Source organism: Mercenaria mercenaria, chromosome 1, assembly GCF_021730395.1.
Source record: "Mercenaria mercenaria strain notata chromosome 1, MADL_Memer_1, whole genome shotgun sequence".
NCBI classification, from domain to species: Eukaryota; Metazoa; Mollusca; class Bivalvia; order Venerida; family Veneridae; genus Mercenaria; species Mercenaria mercenaria.
Genome location: NC_069361.1, coordinates 109,300,045 through 109,317,511, shown reverse-complemented (window position 1 = coordinate 109,317,511; position 17,467 = coordinate 109,300,045). Strand labels below are relative to the sequence as shown.

Sequence of the window (17,467 nt, the reverse complement as noted above, 5' to 3'; positions counted from 1 at the left end):
GTTTGATTTATCAAATATTTCTGTGTTTTGATGATATGCTCCTAAACCTTAATTGAATTTGGAAAACGGGTCGGGGTTAGTAGTGATTTCCAAACTGCAAACAGACAGGTGTCTCCAGCCTCTGACGTCCTTGATTGATTCTATGCCTTTGTCTAATATTAATTAGAAATGTATATGATACGATACAGGTCAGAACATTCACATAAACTAAAAACTGCCGAACTGCGTGAATGAAACATAGTTGTTCCTTCTCTTGAGAATGAACACTTAGAATTTGTAAGTCACACTTGACTGAACAACTGACCTCGAAAACTCCTGTCATTACTAGCAAGCCAATCAAACTCCATGACCTTATAAATAACCTCTGACGTTAAAATTAGTCTTTCCTAATTGAGGCGAGTCTCTGGCTGAAGGCGCTCCGTGGATTATATATCACTTAACCTGAGGATAGAAAAGTGGTGTTGTTGAAACAATTATGCACGTTTTTCTCTCATATTGTACCAAGTTGAACCTAATTTTGTTAAATAGAAGGCGACTCTGGGTGAATACTCCCCTTATTTTGACTTCTGTTTACATAGCGTAAAACCACTACCTTGGCTACACAAAACTGGTTCAGTGGATACTTATCCGCTATATGGTGTAATGCCGATAAATGTAGATTTTTGTTATCTGGTTAACAGCTGACATGGTTAGAACGTTTTTCATGAAGTCTATGTCGAATTGGATAGCATAAAACCACACCTATGGTTATACAAAACTGGTTCTAGAAATTTGTAATGCAGCTAGTTATCTGCTATATGGTGCAATGCATATAACTATAAATTATCTTATATTTGGTGTACAGCAGACATGGTTTGAATGTTTGTCTAAATGAAACCTATATGTTGAAATGGATATTGGTTCATTCAGGGTAAGTACTAGGTCAGGTGAGCGAAATGGGGCCTTCATGCTGTATTTGACATTCCTAATCCTTTCAGCAGCAAAAACCATCTGAAATGAAACTGGGTCATGGGTTCCAGCCCCACTGGGGTCACGACCATCCCATCCCATATGACACCTGTACTTGTTTTTTCCAGGAAGCGGACTCTGGAGTGGTTCAAATAAGCTTGACACTTTCATCACAACTGAGCTAAATAAAATTAGTATAAACTAAATGAACTTGAAACTGGTCAGATTAATTCTGATTCGGGCCCATGAATCATTTCAAGAAAGGAACGTGTCTATATCTGAACCGTTAGAAGGAATCAACTCTAGACGTGTCCTTGTACACAGCCAAATCTATAAACATAGCTTAATGCGGACGCAGAACTGGTAATTACCATTTATAAAGAGGACGTAAATCTGGTTAATTATGAAATAAATCTCTTCTTTTAGATTCTTTTAACTGAACAAAAGTACTATTCAAAATCTGACCTAAACCAGTCAAATTTAATTTCCTGCTTATTGTCCACCTATAAAGAAATCTTCCATGTCATATTTAACAATTGACCAGGGTTACTTTATATGTAAAACGGAAGATATTAATGAAAGATTATTAAAATTGGTTATAAATCTAATTAACAGTCCAGGTCTTGTAGAAGTAGACTACACAACATACAGGTACGTTGTATTTATATTAAATTCTTAATAATGTATTTAAATAAGCCTGTCATTTTAAAAAATATTATATTGCTCTATCAACTAACAAAATCAACGATACATCAATATATTGATAAATTCTTGTTCTAAAATTGTGACAGGAAGAAAAAGATCTGTAAAAGTTACATAATATTTTAATTATGAACATTTCTGCGCTTGAGATTGGGAAAGGTTCCGCATAAAGTGAAAGTAACGAATGTCAGGTTAATATTATATTCGTTTCTTTGTAAGTCAAGGGACTTTTTCCTTTTATCCTTAACCTTTCATTCCTACCAATATTTTGTACCAGCATGCATTGACCTGACCATATTCAGAAAATGATACAAAAATAACCTTTTGCTTGCTAAATTTCTATAATGGACTGATCCACAATTCAGTTTGGGCAGTATCATTTAATAATCAAAGGGAATTACTCCCTGAAAATTTACTGATTGAAAAGCAAACAAAGCAGACCATGATCAGCCTGCAGACTGATCTTCGTTCGCACTGGTCGCAAAGGCAGAATCACTTGCCGCCAGCAGGGTAAAGTTTAAATATTGAATACTAACAGCTGGTTGGATTCTGCTTTATGTTTCACGCAGTAATTGTACCAGTGCTGTGACACAGAGTAACATCGTCTTTATAGCCCTTTTCTTAAATAATTTGAATGAACAGACGGATGGACTAAAGGTGAGAGGTCACAAACGTTCACAGTGAGCACATTATCCGTGTACATCATAAAATGATTTATATTTCAAACAAAACTCGATGCATTTGAATAATGGAATTAATTAAGTGCTAAAGATTCATGATGATTGTACAAATGATTTTCATTTGTGTTTATGTTTATGCATGTGCTCAGCCAGTGTGTATGTGTACATATTTACACGTACCTCTGTTTCCATGACGAATGACGTATGGGTCGCTGCGTTCTTTGAATCTAGATTTTCCTGTTGGACTTTTCATTTTTTCCATAAAATAATGGCACCTCAAATAAACCACTTTGTCAAACATGTTAACAGTAAAACAAAATGTGCGTACTTTGCGCTTTAATAAAATGGGACTTTCGTGTAGTACTAGTAGTACTGATGTGTAAGCAGTGAATATTATTCTTGTGTCTGCTTCTTCCTGTGTAGAGTACGGTGGTACATTAGGTCAATCTTAGTCTTTGTTCCCAACTTCATTTGTGAGTAAATAACACTTTTCACCATTGACAAAGTAGTCTTTCCTTCAACTTTGGTGCAGAGGAATCACGTTTTCATTGTTCGAAAATTAGATTGATCAACTGTGTTTTGTTGTCACTATTTGACATGAATGCTTTCCAGTCACGTGGTATTTTGGTTTTCGCTCCTGACAGTAAGAATTTTGGAGCAGATCCATATCATCGACGCTGATATGTTTTGATCGACAGAGGACTGTAAATCGACACGAGCTGTCTTTGGTAGTTGACTAAACACAGTTTCGGCTACGTGTTTGAATGTTGCAGGGATGGTTACTAAGCTTTGCAGCAGAGCGTTACCGTCAAACACCAAAACAGTCATCAATTTTGGACGGCTGGTTAGCCTCTATATAGTGAAGTAGATTTGACTTGTCTGTTCTCACTGGCATTCCATCTGCAGTAGCTATAACAGCCAGGAGACGGGTTAGGAAAAGAAAGTGTCAATTCTAGATCTATGTCGTGCTGAACAGCCAAAAGTACCAACTGTTCATACACGTTACGTTCTTATCTGTGGTATTTTGGTTTGAGGATTGGTTACTTTCCTTGTAACTTCAGCTGTGGCAAATGTTTTAAGTTTGCTTCTCTGTATGGTCATGGAAAGGAACGAACTGATTTTTCGATCAATCTTCTTTTGATAAATTCATCCATTGCCTTTTGACCTACCCCAGTTGCCTTAAGATCATGAGCGACTTCTGCTTCCGGAGGAATACTAGACGACACACAGTAAAGTTCATCTTTGTTGTTTTTGTCAGTCTGGAATGGGTTCGTGAAGGGTTCTATGATAACCTTGTTAACTTCTTCTTCAGTCCTGCGTATCTCATGTTATACTTATTTGTGTTCGGACAGGTCTTCTCTATGTCTGCATTCTGAAGTGTTGCTTCAACATATCTTGCTCTGTAATGACGGGTCATGCACCAGTAGAAGTATGTAGCATAGTTTTTACTGAAATTGCAGAACCATAAAATGTCTGTCTGCTGACATTTTTGTGAGTACTTCTATTCTATACAATTTTTTGTATAGATTTAATAAGGCTGTAATAATTTATTTGATGTAACCATTTGTCATGTATACATATATAATATTATATCCATCACCATGCATTATGTTGCCGTGTACATTATGTGTACAAAACCTGCCGTGATCATTCTGCGTACATTGCCTGCTGTTTACATTCTGCAAGCGGAATATTGCTGTGTACAGTACGCGTACAAAACCTGCCGTGAACATTCTGCGTACATTGCCTGCTGCGTACATTCTGAAAAGTGGATTGTCAGCGTACATGCTGCATACATTTCTGCGGTGTACACTCCGTGTTCATCTGTGGTGTACATATGCTGTGTATATTTTCTGTGGTGTACCTTTTGCAAACTAAAATGTCCACGGGAAGAAATGCATGCGGCAAACCATCAATTTTCTGAAAAGTGTACTATTGGCGTACGTTTCGTGTATATCAAGTGTATGAGTCGCGAACATCTAATTTTGTTAACGGGCAATAAACATATAGTATGCCAAAGGTTCACTGGAATAGTACGCGGGAGACCATTTTCTTCCGTAAGGGATGGAACAATGCATTGAAAAACTTGTTGCGATACACTGTAATATGAAATCATCCAGCAAAACATGATACAATGCAGCTCAATGTGAAGCCATTTAACGCAACATGAGTAAGTGCAGTGTAAAATGAAATGATTTATTACAACTTGATGCCGTCTAATGCATATTGAAACCGCTTTGTGTAATTAAAAGCGATGTATAAAAACTTGATGCCATGCAGTCCAATTTGAAGACGTTTAACGCAACATGAGTTCGTGCAGTGTAAAATGAAACGATTCATTAAAGCTTGGCGCCGTCTAATGCATACTGAAACCGTGTTGTGTGATTTGGAGCGGAGTATCAAAATTTGATGTCATGCAGCCAAATGTGAAGCCGTTTAACGAAACACGAGTACGTGCATTGTAAAAGGTTAATAAGACTATTAGTTCATAAGTTTGCCCTGTTTTAAATATAGATTCTGGATCAGTTGTACATATGAATATCTTAAAAATTGTCCTAAAACCGACCTTGTGGTAAAATTCCAACATTTAATTTTACACTAGCTTTTCCTGCGATTTATCTGAGTATTAAAAGGGACCTTATTTTCGTGAAACATCTTTCTTCTTTAGTTTAAGCCTTGTCAGAAGTATACTTCGTGAAACAGACTCGGTAATAGAAATAATAATGACAAAATTAACAAACACTAAAAACTTTTATACTCTGCTCTTAATTACACAAAGCGGTTTCAATATACATTAGACGGCGTCAAGTTGTAATAATTCATTTCATTTTACACTGCACTTACTCATGTTGTGTTAAATGGTTTCACATTGAGCTGCATGGTATCATGTTTTGTTGGATGATTTCATATTACAGTGCATCAATCGCCACAAGTTTTTCAATGCATCGTTCCGTGTTTAGATGGATGGAATGAAGTTTTGTATTAAATGGTTTCAAAACACAATGCGTTGAATGCAAATTTATTGGACGGGATGGAGTTTTTTGTATTAATGGTTTCAAAATCACAATGCGTTAGATGAAATTTTATTTGGACGGGATGGGTTTTTAGACTAACGCTGTTGATGCTAATGCTAATGCTTTATTTGACTTGTATTGTTTATGAATTGGATTGTTTATATTTACTAGACTTTCGTAACGGGCCATGTTATATGACATCATTGCTTATAGCTGCAGACTTTGCTTTATTTTCTCTCTTTCGTATATTAGACTATATACTTATTTCTTACTTTTCATTATGTCTCTCCTCCGACCCCATGGGGAGAATTTTTTAGCCTCGTCGTCATACTTATTCCGATAAACTGAGAACTTTGACCTAGAACTTTATAGGGTGGTTTATGGAGTAGACGACCCCTGTTGTTTTTGGGGTCACTCCATCAAAGGTCAAGGTCACAGGGGCCTGAACATGGAAAACCATTTTCGATCAATAACTTGAGAACCACTTGCTGCAGAATGTTGAAACTTCATAGGATGATTGGACGTGCAGAGTAGATGATCCCTATTGATTTTGGGATCACTCTGTTGTAGGTCAAGGTCACAGGGGCCTGAGCAGGAAAACCCATTTCCGATCAATAACTAGAGAACATCTTGACCAAGAATGTTGAAACTTCATAGGATGATTGGACATGCAGAGTAGATGAACCCTTTTAATTTTGGGGTCACTCTATCAAAGGTCAAGGTCACAGGGGCCTGAACAGGAAAAACCATTTCCGATCAATAACTAGAGAACATCTTGACCAAGAATGTGGAAACTTCATAGGATGATTGGACATGCAGAGTAGATGAACCCTTTTAATTTTGGGGTCACTCTATTAAAGGTCAAAGTCACAGGGGCCTGCGCATGGAAATTCATTTCCAATCAGTAACTTGAGAACCATTTAACACAGAATATGATAGGACTTACAGAGTAGATGATCGCTATTGTTTTTTGGGTCACTCCATCAAAGGTCAAGGTTACAGGGACCATCCGTCCGTCAAACTTCATTTTCGATCAATAACTGGAGAACCATTTGTCCTAGAACCTTTAAACTTCATAGGGTGATAGGACTTACAGAGTCGATGACCCTAGTAATTTTAGGGTTACTAGATCTAAGGTCACGGTCACAGGGACCTGAACATGAAAAACCGTTTCTTATCAATCACTTGAGAACCACTTGACCCAGAATATTGAAACTTCATACATCGGACATGTATAGTAGATGAAACCATAGCGATTTTTGGGTCAGTTGATCAAAGGTCAAGGTCACAGAACATGGAAATCGGTTTCCGAGCAATAACTTGCGAAATATTTTACCCAGAACCTTCATAGGATGATAGGACTTACAGAGTAGATGACCTTTATTGTTTTGGAGTCACTTGAGCAAAGGTCAAAGTCACAGCGGCCTGAACATGGAAAACACTTTCCAATCAATAACTTGAGCACCACTTTACCTTGAATGTTGAAACTTCATAGGATGATTGGACCTGCAGAGTAGATGACCCCTATTGATTTTGGGGTCAGTTGATCAAAGGTCATGGTCACAGGGGCCAGAACATGGAAAACCGTTTCCAATCTATAGCTTGAGAACCACCAGGCCCAGAATGTTGAAACTGTGTGGGATGATTGGACATGCCAAGTAGATGATCTCTGTTGCAGCCAACCATCAGTGTCTCTTTGACTTAGCTCCTGTCCCCTATTGACTTCTTGCAAATTACTACTATGCACTGGGGGAGACAAGCGCATTTCTACAAAAGCATCTTCTAGTTAAAATTCCTTAGTGGCTGCCTATGTTCCCGTAATGGGTTTGGCACAAATTGGAAAGTAGCCCCTCCAATACAAATGTTTATTGTGCAACAGTACCCATGCCACACTAATATAAAAGCTAGTTGTGTCTAAGTACCCCTTCCCAGCCAATACACAAGATGGTTATGCATAAGTATGTATCCATGCATGCCATTATACACAAAATAGTTATGCACTGATGTGCAAATACAAATGAAAGTTGTGCAAGAGTACCCTGACCCGCCAATACACAGGATAATTAAGCTTGGTACCAATGTCCTTCTAGTACAAAGAATTGCTGTAAAAGAGTACCCCTGCCGCACATTGTAAATAGGATAATTAAGTAGGAGTGCCCTGCACCGCCAATACACAGCCCTGCCAATACAACTGATAGGTTTGCGTGTGTAATCCCTTCCACATCAATATAAAGGATACTTGTGCAGTTGCCTAACTAATGTAAAGAATAGATTTGCACAAGTAGCTTGCACTTCAAATACACAGGCTATTTATGTATCAGTACCCTTGCCAAGCCATTAACAGGATAGTCATGCAATGCCTCACGAATACAAAGGGTAGTTGTTTACATGCACCCTTGCCATGCCAATACACAGGTTTGTAATGCACTGCTGCAGATGATGACTACCCGCAAGTACAAAGGATTATTTGTAGGATTACCCCAGCCCTGTCAATAAACAGGATAGTACGCACGAGTACCCCTGCCCCGCCAAGACTAAGGATAGTTATTCTTAAGCACACCTGCCCTACAAGTACAAAAGATAGTTTTAATTGGTTACCCTGGCTCCGTCAGTACACAGGACATCTTCTAAGAGTACTCATGCCCTGCAAATATCAGTGCCGTAGCCAGACACAAATTTTAACCGAGGCAATCCGTGGGCATACCCCCTCCCCCTCAAATATTTGTTCTCAGGAAGGCTCTGGTGCGTTCCGGAGCCCTCTCAGATTGTGTTATATAACAATAAAAATCGTCTTTTTAGCCCTATTTATCAGAGTTCTACTTTCATATTTTAAGAAAGAAATATATTGATAACAATGATATTTGGGGATTTATATGGTCGGATACAATCATTTTTGTAACTAAAAGGCAGTAAAATCAGAAAGCCACCAATAAAGACATACAAGAACATGCTATTCATCAGTTTACTAGTAGTTTATTAGTTTATATAGGCCGAGATAGGGAAGGTACGGGAGGGAGCTCTGTCCGTGTTGTGGGGGCTGGGGGGTCAGGGGATCTCCCAGTAGAAATTTTTGAAATACAAGTAGGAAATGGTGGCCTCTGGTGCATTTTTCGGTTTAAATTTTAAGGTATGGCGGGGATTTCCCCCTCATTTTAGTGGGGCCAGTGGGCTTTCTTCCTGGAAAATTTTGAAATACAGATTCGAAATGGTGGCCTATGGTGTATTTTTTCGGCGACGCCGTCTAAATTCGTTTTCGTCACCTATGCCACGTGACTTAAGTCAGCAAATCAAACTACTTGATAACGCATTATAGATAATTTATCAAAATGGAAGATTTATGCAACACTCTGCCTGATTGGACGAGAGTGTCAATTTCTTTCACTCTGTTAATTGTGCTACGCTGAGTGAAATGTAGACAAAGCGTTTATCCTAAACGACGCTGTTCACAGTTTTAAAGCTAACTTTGGCTCAGTATATTTAGCAAGAATATTGATATATCTCAAAATGATAAGTAAGTTTAATAAATATGATAAAAATCTGTTCAAATACCAACATATATCAAATTAAAGAAAGAGCTGAATACGGTCTGCGTATCACATGAATAAGGGTGTGATAAGAGTCTTTTATGTAGAGAAGAGCTTTTAAAAAGATTTTCCTTGTTACAATTGTCATCTGTATATGAAAAAGTTTCTTGCTTTTGTGACTTATTCAATTTGCATATTAAAATGAATACTTGTTTGCTTTGATATATTTGTTATAAATTATTTAACTGATTTATTATATATGAATATCTTTCTTTAGTATGGTATGCAATATTGAACTCAGTTGAAATCTGTTTTATTATATATATGCTATATAATGACTGAATCTCATTACACTGACATGAAGGTACGCTGCATACAGTTTATCTATGTGATATGACTACGGTCAAACTTTGCTTATGAAACAGAAATATTGAAATAATTACAATTGTATGCTTTGTTTTTTTATAGGTGTGACGTCATTGTCCAAAGATTCATGAATAGCGAATATGCATTTGTTAAAGCGGGATCAGTTGGCCCATTTTAGAAATAAATAAAAATAATAAATAAAAAAATCCTTTAATTGATTTTTTCTCATGTATTCTAATCAAACTTGATTTGTAGCATCTTTATTAGGCCCGCAGCCAACTTTGTTCAGCTGGGACATTTAACCCCTTTTAGGGGCTGCTAGAGCTAAAACTAGAAATGCATTTATACAGCATCTCATGAACAGCTTGGTGGATCTTTGTCATACTTGGTCTGGAGCATCATTATAAGGTCCTCTTCCTTATTAATTTATATAGGAACTTGGGCCCTATTAGGGACCACTATAACTAAAAGTAGATATGCCTTTCTTCGCATTAACCGCTAAAATGTAATGAATTTTTATCAAACTCGATGTGTAACAATATCGTAAGGTCTCTTGATATTTTGTTACAAATGGGGGTAGGGACCAATTTAGCTAAAAATATAAACACGTTTAATGACCTATTCTCATGAACCGCTTCATGAATCTTCATCAAACTACTGCTGTAATTATTCGTCTAAGGATAAACGAAACAAAATTGCAACTCTACGAAACCTTTGCGAAAAATTAAAAGAGAACCATTTAAATTGTTAAAGTGCGGTGTTTAGATTTGCAAAATGTTAGATGAAAGATGAATGTTAGATGAAAAATTCATAAACTTCTTTCCTTATTACAATTCGCCGACCATCATTTTTAAAGATATTTCGTTTTGTCTTGATTATGAGGTACTGTGTGAGGGGGGCGGGCATTTTAGGGGCCTCTCTCTCGAAATGGTGGCCTATGGTGCATTGTTTGGTGTAAATGTTTAGGTACTGAATGGGAAAGCCTCTCGTGTTAGGGGTGTTAATGGGCTCTCTCAATGGAAAAAATGAAATACAGATATAAAGTGGTGGCTTCTTGTGCATTTTATGGTCTTAAGTTTCAAGTATGGGGGTACCCTCATTTTAGTGGGGTCACGGTGATTCTTCCCCTGGAAAAATTTTTAATATCGGTATGAAATAGTGGCCTCTGGTGCGTTTTGGGGTTTAAATGTGATAATGATAATAAACAATTGGGTTTGACTTTGATGAGTATAAGTCACTTGTAAGCAAACTGGGGGTGGGGCAAGGGCCTGGCAAGGCTATTAATATGACTGCTAGGATTTCTACCTCACCTTGCCTCAAAGATGTAATGAGGCAAATGATATTCTAATATATTCTATTCATACTTATATACTTTTCTGAATTTTTGTAACTGAATTTTTCATCAGTGTGATAGGCCTACTTTTTACTCTTTTTTTTTTTTTGGCTCCTCAAATTTTAACCGAGGCACCTGCCTCGGTTTGCCTCAGTGTGGCTACGGCGCTGAATATACAGGATAGGTATGCTCAAGGTCCCCTGTTTAGACAATATACAGGATAGTTATGCACGAGTATCTAATCCCAGCCAATTCACAGGATAGTTATGCATCAGCATCCCTGTCCAGTCAATACAAAGGATAGTTGTGCATAAGAACCCTGACCAACTTATTACTGGACAGTTAACACAGAACCAGAGTATTGTGCATGACCCTCCGTCTCACTGAGGTTAACATCCATGCCAAATATAAACAAGATTGCTCCATGCAAAAAAATCTGGATAGATGCACGGCACACGCACATACACCAAACAGCCATTTGGACAACTATGTCTTCGCTTCCACAAGCGAGCTCGACAAAAAATTGAAAGTCCACAAAAAAGGGATCTATCAAATAAAAAATATATTTTAAATTATAATCTTGACACAAAATATGATAGGCAGACTTGACCTTGCTGTAACCTTGATCTTTTACCTACCACCCTGGCTCATGCACTCTGCACATCGTCTCATTACCACCTACCTACATCTCAAGTTTGCAGTAAATACCTTGAATGGTTAATATTAGTTATGCTCTGGACAATAAAGAAAAACATTTCTAAGTCACAAAAAAAATCCTTACCAGGTACAGATATGTCAAAATACACCTAAAATTTGAGGTACCATCCATACAGTACCACAGAGCTCACATCAAGACCTACCTACATGTCAAGTTTGAAGTCCAAACCTTGAATGGTTAATAAGTTATGCTCCAGACGAAATATAACAGACAAATTTGAACTCTAAGCTCACTTTGATGTACAGACCAGGTTCTTGTGCTCTGCACATCATCATATTGCCAACTACCTACATGCCAAGTTTGAAGTTAATATCTTGTATGGTTATTTAGATATGCTCCAGACAAAATATGATGGACAGTTTTGGACCTTTGAGCTCAATTTGTGACCTTGACCTTTGACCTACAGAGCTGGTTCAAGTGTTCTGCATATCATCTCATTGCCATCTACCTATAATATTATGCCAAGCTTAAGGTCAGTACCTCTAATGGTTATAAAGTTATTCTCCGGACACCAATTATGACGGACAGAGGGACAGATACACCCGCTATCACATAATACATCCATTTTTTTCAAAATTTGTGACCTTGACTGACCTACAGAGCTGGTTCGAGTGCTCTGCAAATCGCCTCATTGCCATCTACCTATGTGCAAAGTTTAAAGTCAATACCTTTAATGGTTATAAAGTTATGCTCCAGACATGAATTATGATGGACAGACACAAGCGCCATCATATAATACGTCCTTTTTTATAAACAAGAGCTGTCCGTAAGACAGCGCACTCCACTATTTGGCGATTTGAAAGTAAAATGAATATCTGTCTCAATAACAGACCTCTACTTTAAAAGGAAGATACACCAAGGAGCATAATTCTGTCAAGAACACAAACTAGAGTTATTGGGATTGTTACTACACAATGCAGATGATGATGGTAAAAATATATTTTGAGTTTCAAGTCGTAACCTTATAATTATAGTATCAAAGTTATGTCCAGAATACAAAGACTGTCAAAAAAATTTAAGTATGAAAAGGGCATAATTTGGTCAAAAATACAAATCAGTGTTATGGGGATTGTTACCACTCATGCAGATGATGATGATAAAGATACATTTCAAGTTTCATGTCTTTATCTTATATTGTATTAAAGTAACATCAAGAAAGCAAAGATTGCCAAAACATTTTAAGTATGAAAGGGGCATAATTCTGTCAAAAATACAGTTAGAGTTATGGGGATTGTAACAATCATTATAAAGAAATATTTTTAATTTCAAGTCATTATCTTTTAAAGAACCAAAGATATGTCTATAAACAAAGCTTTCAAAAAAATTTTACATGAAAATAATTCCAAGTATAACAACTTTGTGACCTTGACCTTGGTTATAATAGGCCCAGCCCCACTTACTTTGTTTGTATGCTGGACAATGTTTATGTGAACTTACAGTAAGATATAAGCAATAGTAACAAAGATATGACAGAAAAACAAAGGTTGCGAAAAACTTTAACCTTAAAAATAACCTAAGTATAACACCTTGATGACCTTGACCTTAGGTATTATGGGCCCAGCCCCTGCACATACTTTGTTTGTATGCTGTACAATGTTTATGTGAATTTACAGTAAGATATAAGCAATAGTAACAAAGACATTACAGAAAAACAAAGGTTGCTGAAAAACTTTAACCTTAAAAATAACCTAAGTATAACACCTTGGTGACCTTGACCTTTGGTATAATGGGCCCAGCCCCTGCACATACTTTGTTTGTATGCTGGACAATGATTATGTGAACTTACAGTAAGATATAAGCAATAGCAACAAAGATATGACACAAATTTTACCTTAAAAATAACCCAAGTATAACACCTTGGTGACCTTGACCTTGGGTATAATGGGTCCAGCCCCAGCATATATTTTGTTTGTATGCTGGACAATGTTTATGTGAAGTTACAGTAAGATATAAGCAATAGTAACAAAGATATGACAGAAAAACAAAGGTTGCCGAAACACTTTAACCAAGAAAGCTCTTGCCGACGCTGATGCAGATGCCGGGGCGAGTAGAATAGCCCCCCTATTCTTTGAATAGTGGAGCTAAAAATGAAAAATATAACTCGGCTGAAATTCACCCAATTTATACATAATGGCAGTGTCTACTATACCGATGGACACACTATGTTGAAGTTTGCAAAAGTACCTCTGTTCCACCAACACACATGATAGTTATTCATTGCTCTGCTACCACAAAGGATACTTGTGCATCTGCCACACCAAAACACAGGTTAGTTATGCAAGAGTACTCCTGTCCAGCCAATACACAGGATAGTTAAACGCTGCCAAGCCAATACAAATGATATTTGTTCATGAGGACCCTGCCTGCTATTACACTGGATAGTTATGTAGGAATACCCCTGCCCCACCAATACAAAGGATACCCCTGTCTCACCAGTACAAAGGATAGTTGTGAACGGTTCCCAGCCCGCTAATAAACATTATAGTTACAGACAAGTAGGATAGTTATAATGCATGAGTAACCCTTTCTGGTCAATGCAAAGGATAGATGTGCAATTGCAAAAACTCAGTTAAAGTTTTAAAGAGTTATCAAGGTTAATTACAGGGATAAAAAAATTGTAGGAAATCTACTTTATTCTGGGACATGTGCTATTATGCCAGACTAATGTTATAAATATATCAGAATACAAATAAAACAGAGTATCTATTTATACTTTTTTATTCTTAGGTATTACAGCTTATCTTCTGTAAAAAATGAATGAAAGACTGCTATATGAGATTAGATTTATATGCATAAGACATACATTGTGTCTTTCAGGACGTTAGGGACAGACTGATATATAATACAGTAACTAGGAGGAGATATGTCCAGCAAGGAAGATGAAAACTGGTCTCTTTGGATAGGCTCTACACTCGATACTTTTGGATTCAAACAGGAGATTACTTCATTTCGATCACATTGCTTCGATGAATTTTCCGCAAATGTGAGTTCAAAGAGTGAGCAAATATATCCAATTAGGTTTTCCCTAGTAGGAAGTGCAGGTGAAGGATTTAGACATGGGAGGAGTGATATAGATCTATTAGCTGTATTAATAAATACAGTATGCTTGGACAGGCCAATGGTAAATGCTCATTTAAATACACTAAAGACTGATTACTCAGGCACTGCTCCTGGCTACACGAAAGTAATTCTTATAAATAAAAAGAGTCACGATATACGACACCCTTTTCATTTCAATACAATGTATAGATCTACAGAAGGACACCCGTATATACCAAGTTCAGCATTACAATACATCGCAATTGACCTGGAAATAAATGGCCCTGCTTTAAGTTTAGAGAGTTTTCTCCAATCATATATTTTCAGTGATATGGATTTTGTCTTTTCATTCTACTTTGGAGGAAAAGAACATTTACGTAAATGGGCAAAAAGGTCTCGATTTTATACTTGGCCACAGCCCACAGTGCTAAAGGAAATTTCCTCTATGGAAGGGTACATTGTGCCTGTAGGGGACAAACCAAGTGATTTCCAAAGTTTAGAGTGGCGGATATGTTACACTACAGCAGAAAAGAAACTGGTTGGATATCTAAACGCTCAAGAACAGAAGTTGTATATATTATTAAAGATGGTATCTAAAACAATATTGCAACCGGTCTGCAAAGCAATCACATCATATGTTGTGAAAAATGTTGTTTTCTGGATAGCAGAGGGAACAGCTGAACAGCAGTGTTCAGTAAATTGTCTAGTGTTTTTGTTGCAAAAATCTTTGTATTTTATAAAATACTGTCTTGAAAACAACCATCTTCCAAATTATATGATACCAGAGAGAAATCTTATTAGAGCTGGGGTCTTTGGCAAAGAGAAGCAATCAACAATAGATTTTCTTTCAGAACTGTTGAAAGAGGGTGGAGCCATTATTGTGAGAATCCCAAAGTTGTACCAGTGTATGTCTTACATGGTAAGGAGTCCAGGCAGGGCTGTACAATATGGAAACTGGAGAGATGATGTTGAAAAACAAACTATGAAGTTAATTGTTCAATTAAGTAAAAATTGGACACCATTTGTACCACTTGAACACCAGTCTTCCTTACTAACAGCAGCATTTGAAGGGAATATTATAGCAGCATTGAAATATTTGATGTTGTTAGTTCCAGAGCTTCCAAACATGATACTACAAGGTCAGTTTGAGGAAATTATTTACCTTCTTAAAGCCAGACTAGAGGCAACTATGCTACTGTAACTAGAGAGTCTGCAAAATGTGTATGAACAAACAGTGTGTTTCCTTGTGTAACAGTTATGCACTATGATGTAATATGTACCATTTATGAACTTAAAGGCGTACGCTAGAATTCCCAGTTGGAGATGGGAGAAATTTTTCCCAAAAATAGAAATTCTTCGAACTTTGGATATTGAAGGACAATCATCTATGAAACAAAAATATGCAATAAAAATCATAAGTCACCGGTACTGAAAAAGTTATCTGACCTTGAAAACGTCATTTTTGGGAAATTCTTCGCCTGAATGCATACGCCTTTAATATATATCATATTTATAAACAAATATAAGTATTTAAAAGTATAAATTGTTTCCCTTTATAAAACTCTAGTAGATATGCAGTATTGCATTCCAATTCTCACAAAAAAATGGAGAGGTGGCAACACTAAATTGACTATGATTGTTTACAAATATTACCTCTTCATTTTAGATGCATTTTTACTGGATGTTTGAACAGTGAAACAATGTTAGAAATGTCTGCAATTCTGACATCCCAACCAGTTGATGATTATTGTGTTTCAGCAATTTATAGCTTCAAAAGTATGCAACCAGTCAGAATATGAAAGAAGGAAAAGACTGATAGTTTTGTTTAAACAAAGGTTACAGCCTCCACACATTTTAACCCTGCTAAATTTCTGTAATGAACTTGTCCATCTTTCAATTTGGACAGTACCATTTAGTGTTAAAAGGGGTGCTTACCAAAAAGATTATGACTGAATAGCAAACAGTGCAGATCTTGATCAGACTGCACAGATATGCAGACTGATCAGGATCTACACTGGTTGCAAAGGCAGAATCAATCATGCCCACCACATTTGATACAGTGCTGAGCAATCTAAGTCCACAAAAGCAAAAAAAAAAATAAAAAAAAATAGTGATCTTGTTTGAATTCTAAGACACCTTTGAAATAATAATATTTTTTAAAATTTTCATATGGAAACATTGCTTTTATGCAAACTTACATTCAATATACAGTAACACTTTATTTTCTTTCAAATATAACACAGTTCCATATAAAAGGACCAACACTATATTACTAATAGTACAACTAACAAGAGCTGTCACAGGAGACAGCGCGCTCGACTATTTCAATGCTGGATAGTGAAACTGGGTACATCTGAGGAAACTAGAGCTGTCACTGGAGCGTTTAATGACTCCAATTGTGGATGAAGATATTGCACAATAGCCTTACTCTATGTCAAAAATATCAACTTAAATAAGAGAGGTAAAGATAAAATGTATCAAAACACTATATAAGTATATCCTAAGCAAAAAGGGGCATAATTCATTAAATATTGGTGCCAGAGTTATGCACCTTGTGTCATATGGTGTGGGTGATGATGTTGAACAATTATTTAAGTTTGAATCAGATCCATTCAGTAATAACAGAGGTAGAGGGAAAGTGCATAAAACTTTAACCTGTAATTCTAAGTAAAAAGGGGAATAATTCATGAAAAATAGTGCCAGAGTCATGCATCTTGTGTCATATGATGTGGGTGATAATGCTGAACAACTATGTTAAGTTTGAATCAAATCCATTCAGAAATAACAGAGGTAGAGTGAAAGTGCACCAAAACTTTAACCTGAAATTCTAAGTAAAAAGGGGGAATAATTCATGAAAAAATGGTGCCAGAGTTATGCACTTTGTGTCATATGATGTGGGTGATGACGTTGAAGAACTATTTTAAGTTTGAATCAAATCCATTTAGTAATAACAGAGATAGAGTGAAAGTGCATCAAAACTTTAACCTGAAAATCTAAGTGAAAAGGGGGGATAATTCCTGAAATATTGGTACCAGAGTTATGGCCCTTATGTCAGATCATGTGGATGATGATGAGGAATAAGTATTTCAAGTTTGAATCAAATCCATCAAGTAATTACAGATATAGTTGAAAAAAGAGAAAGT

At 36.6% G+C, this 17,467-nt stretch overlaps 1 protein-coding gene across 1 annotated transcript; it reads left to right on the top strand.

Annotated features, from left to right (window-relative positions):
• The first annotated feature begins 1,498 nt into the window (after nucleotides 1-1,498).
• On the top strand, nucleotides 1,499-15,997 carry LOC123545312 (uncharacterized). Its single transcript, XM_045331646.2, has 2 exons — nucleotides 1,499-1,599; nucleotides 14,103-15,997. Exon 2 carries the CDS (start codon nucleotides 14,149-14,151, stop codon nucleotides 15,523-15,525), a length of 1,377 nt encoding a protein of 458 aa, XP_045187581.2. The 5' UTR covers nucleotides 1,499-1,599; nucleotides 14,103-14,148; the 3' UTR covers nucleotides 15,526-15,997.
• The last annotated feature ends 1,470 nt before the right edge of the window (nucleotides 15,998-17,467 follow it).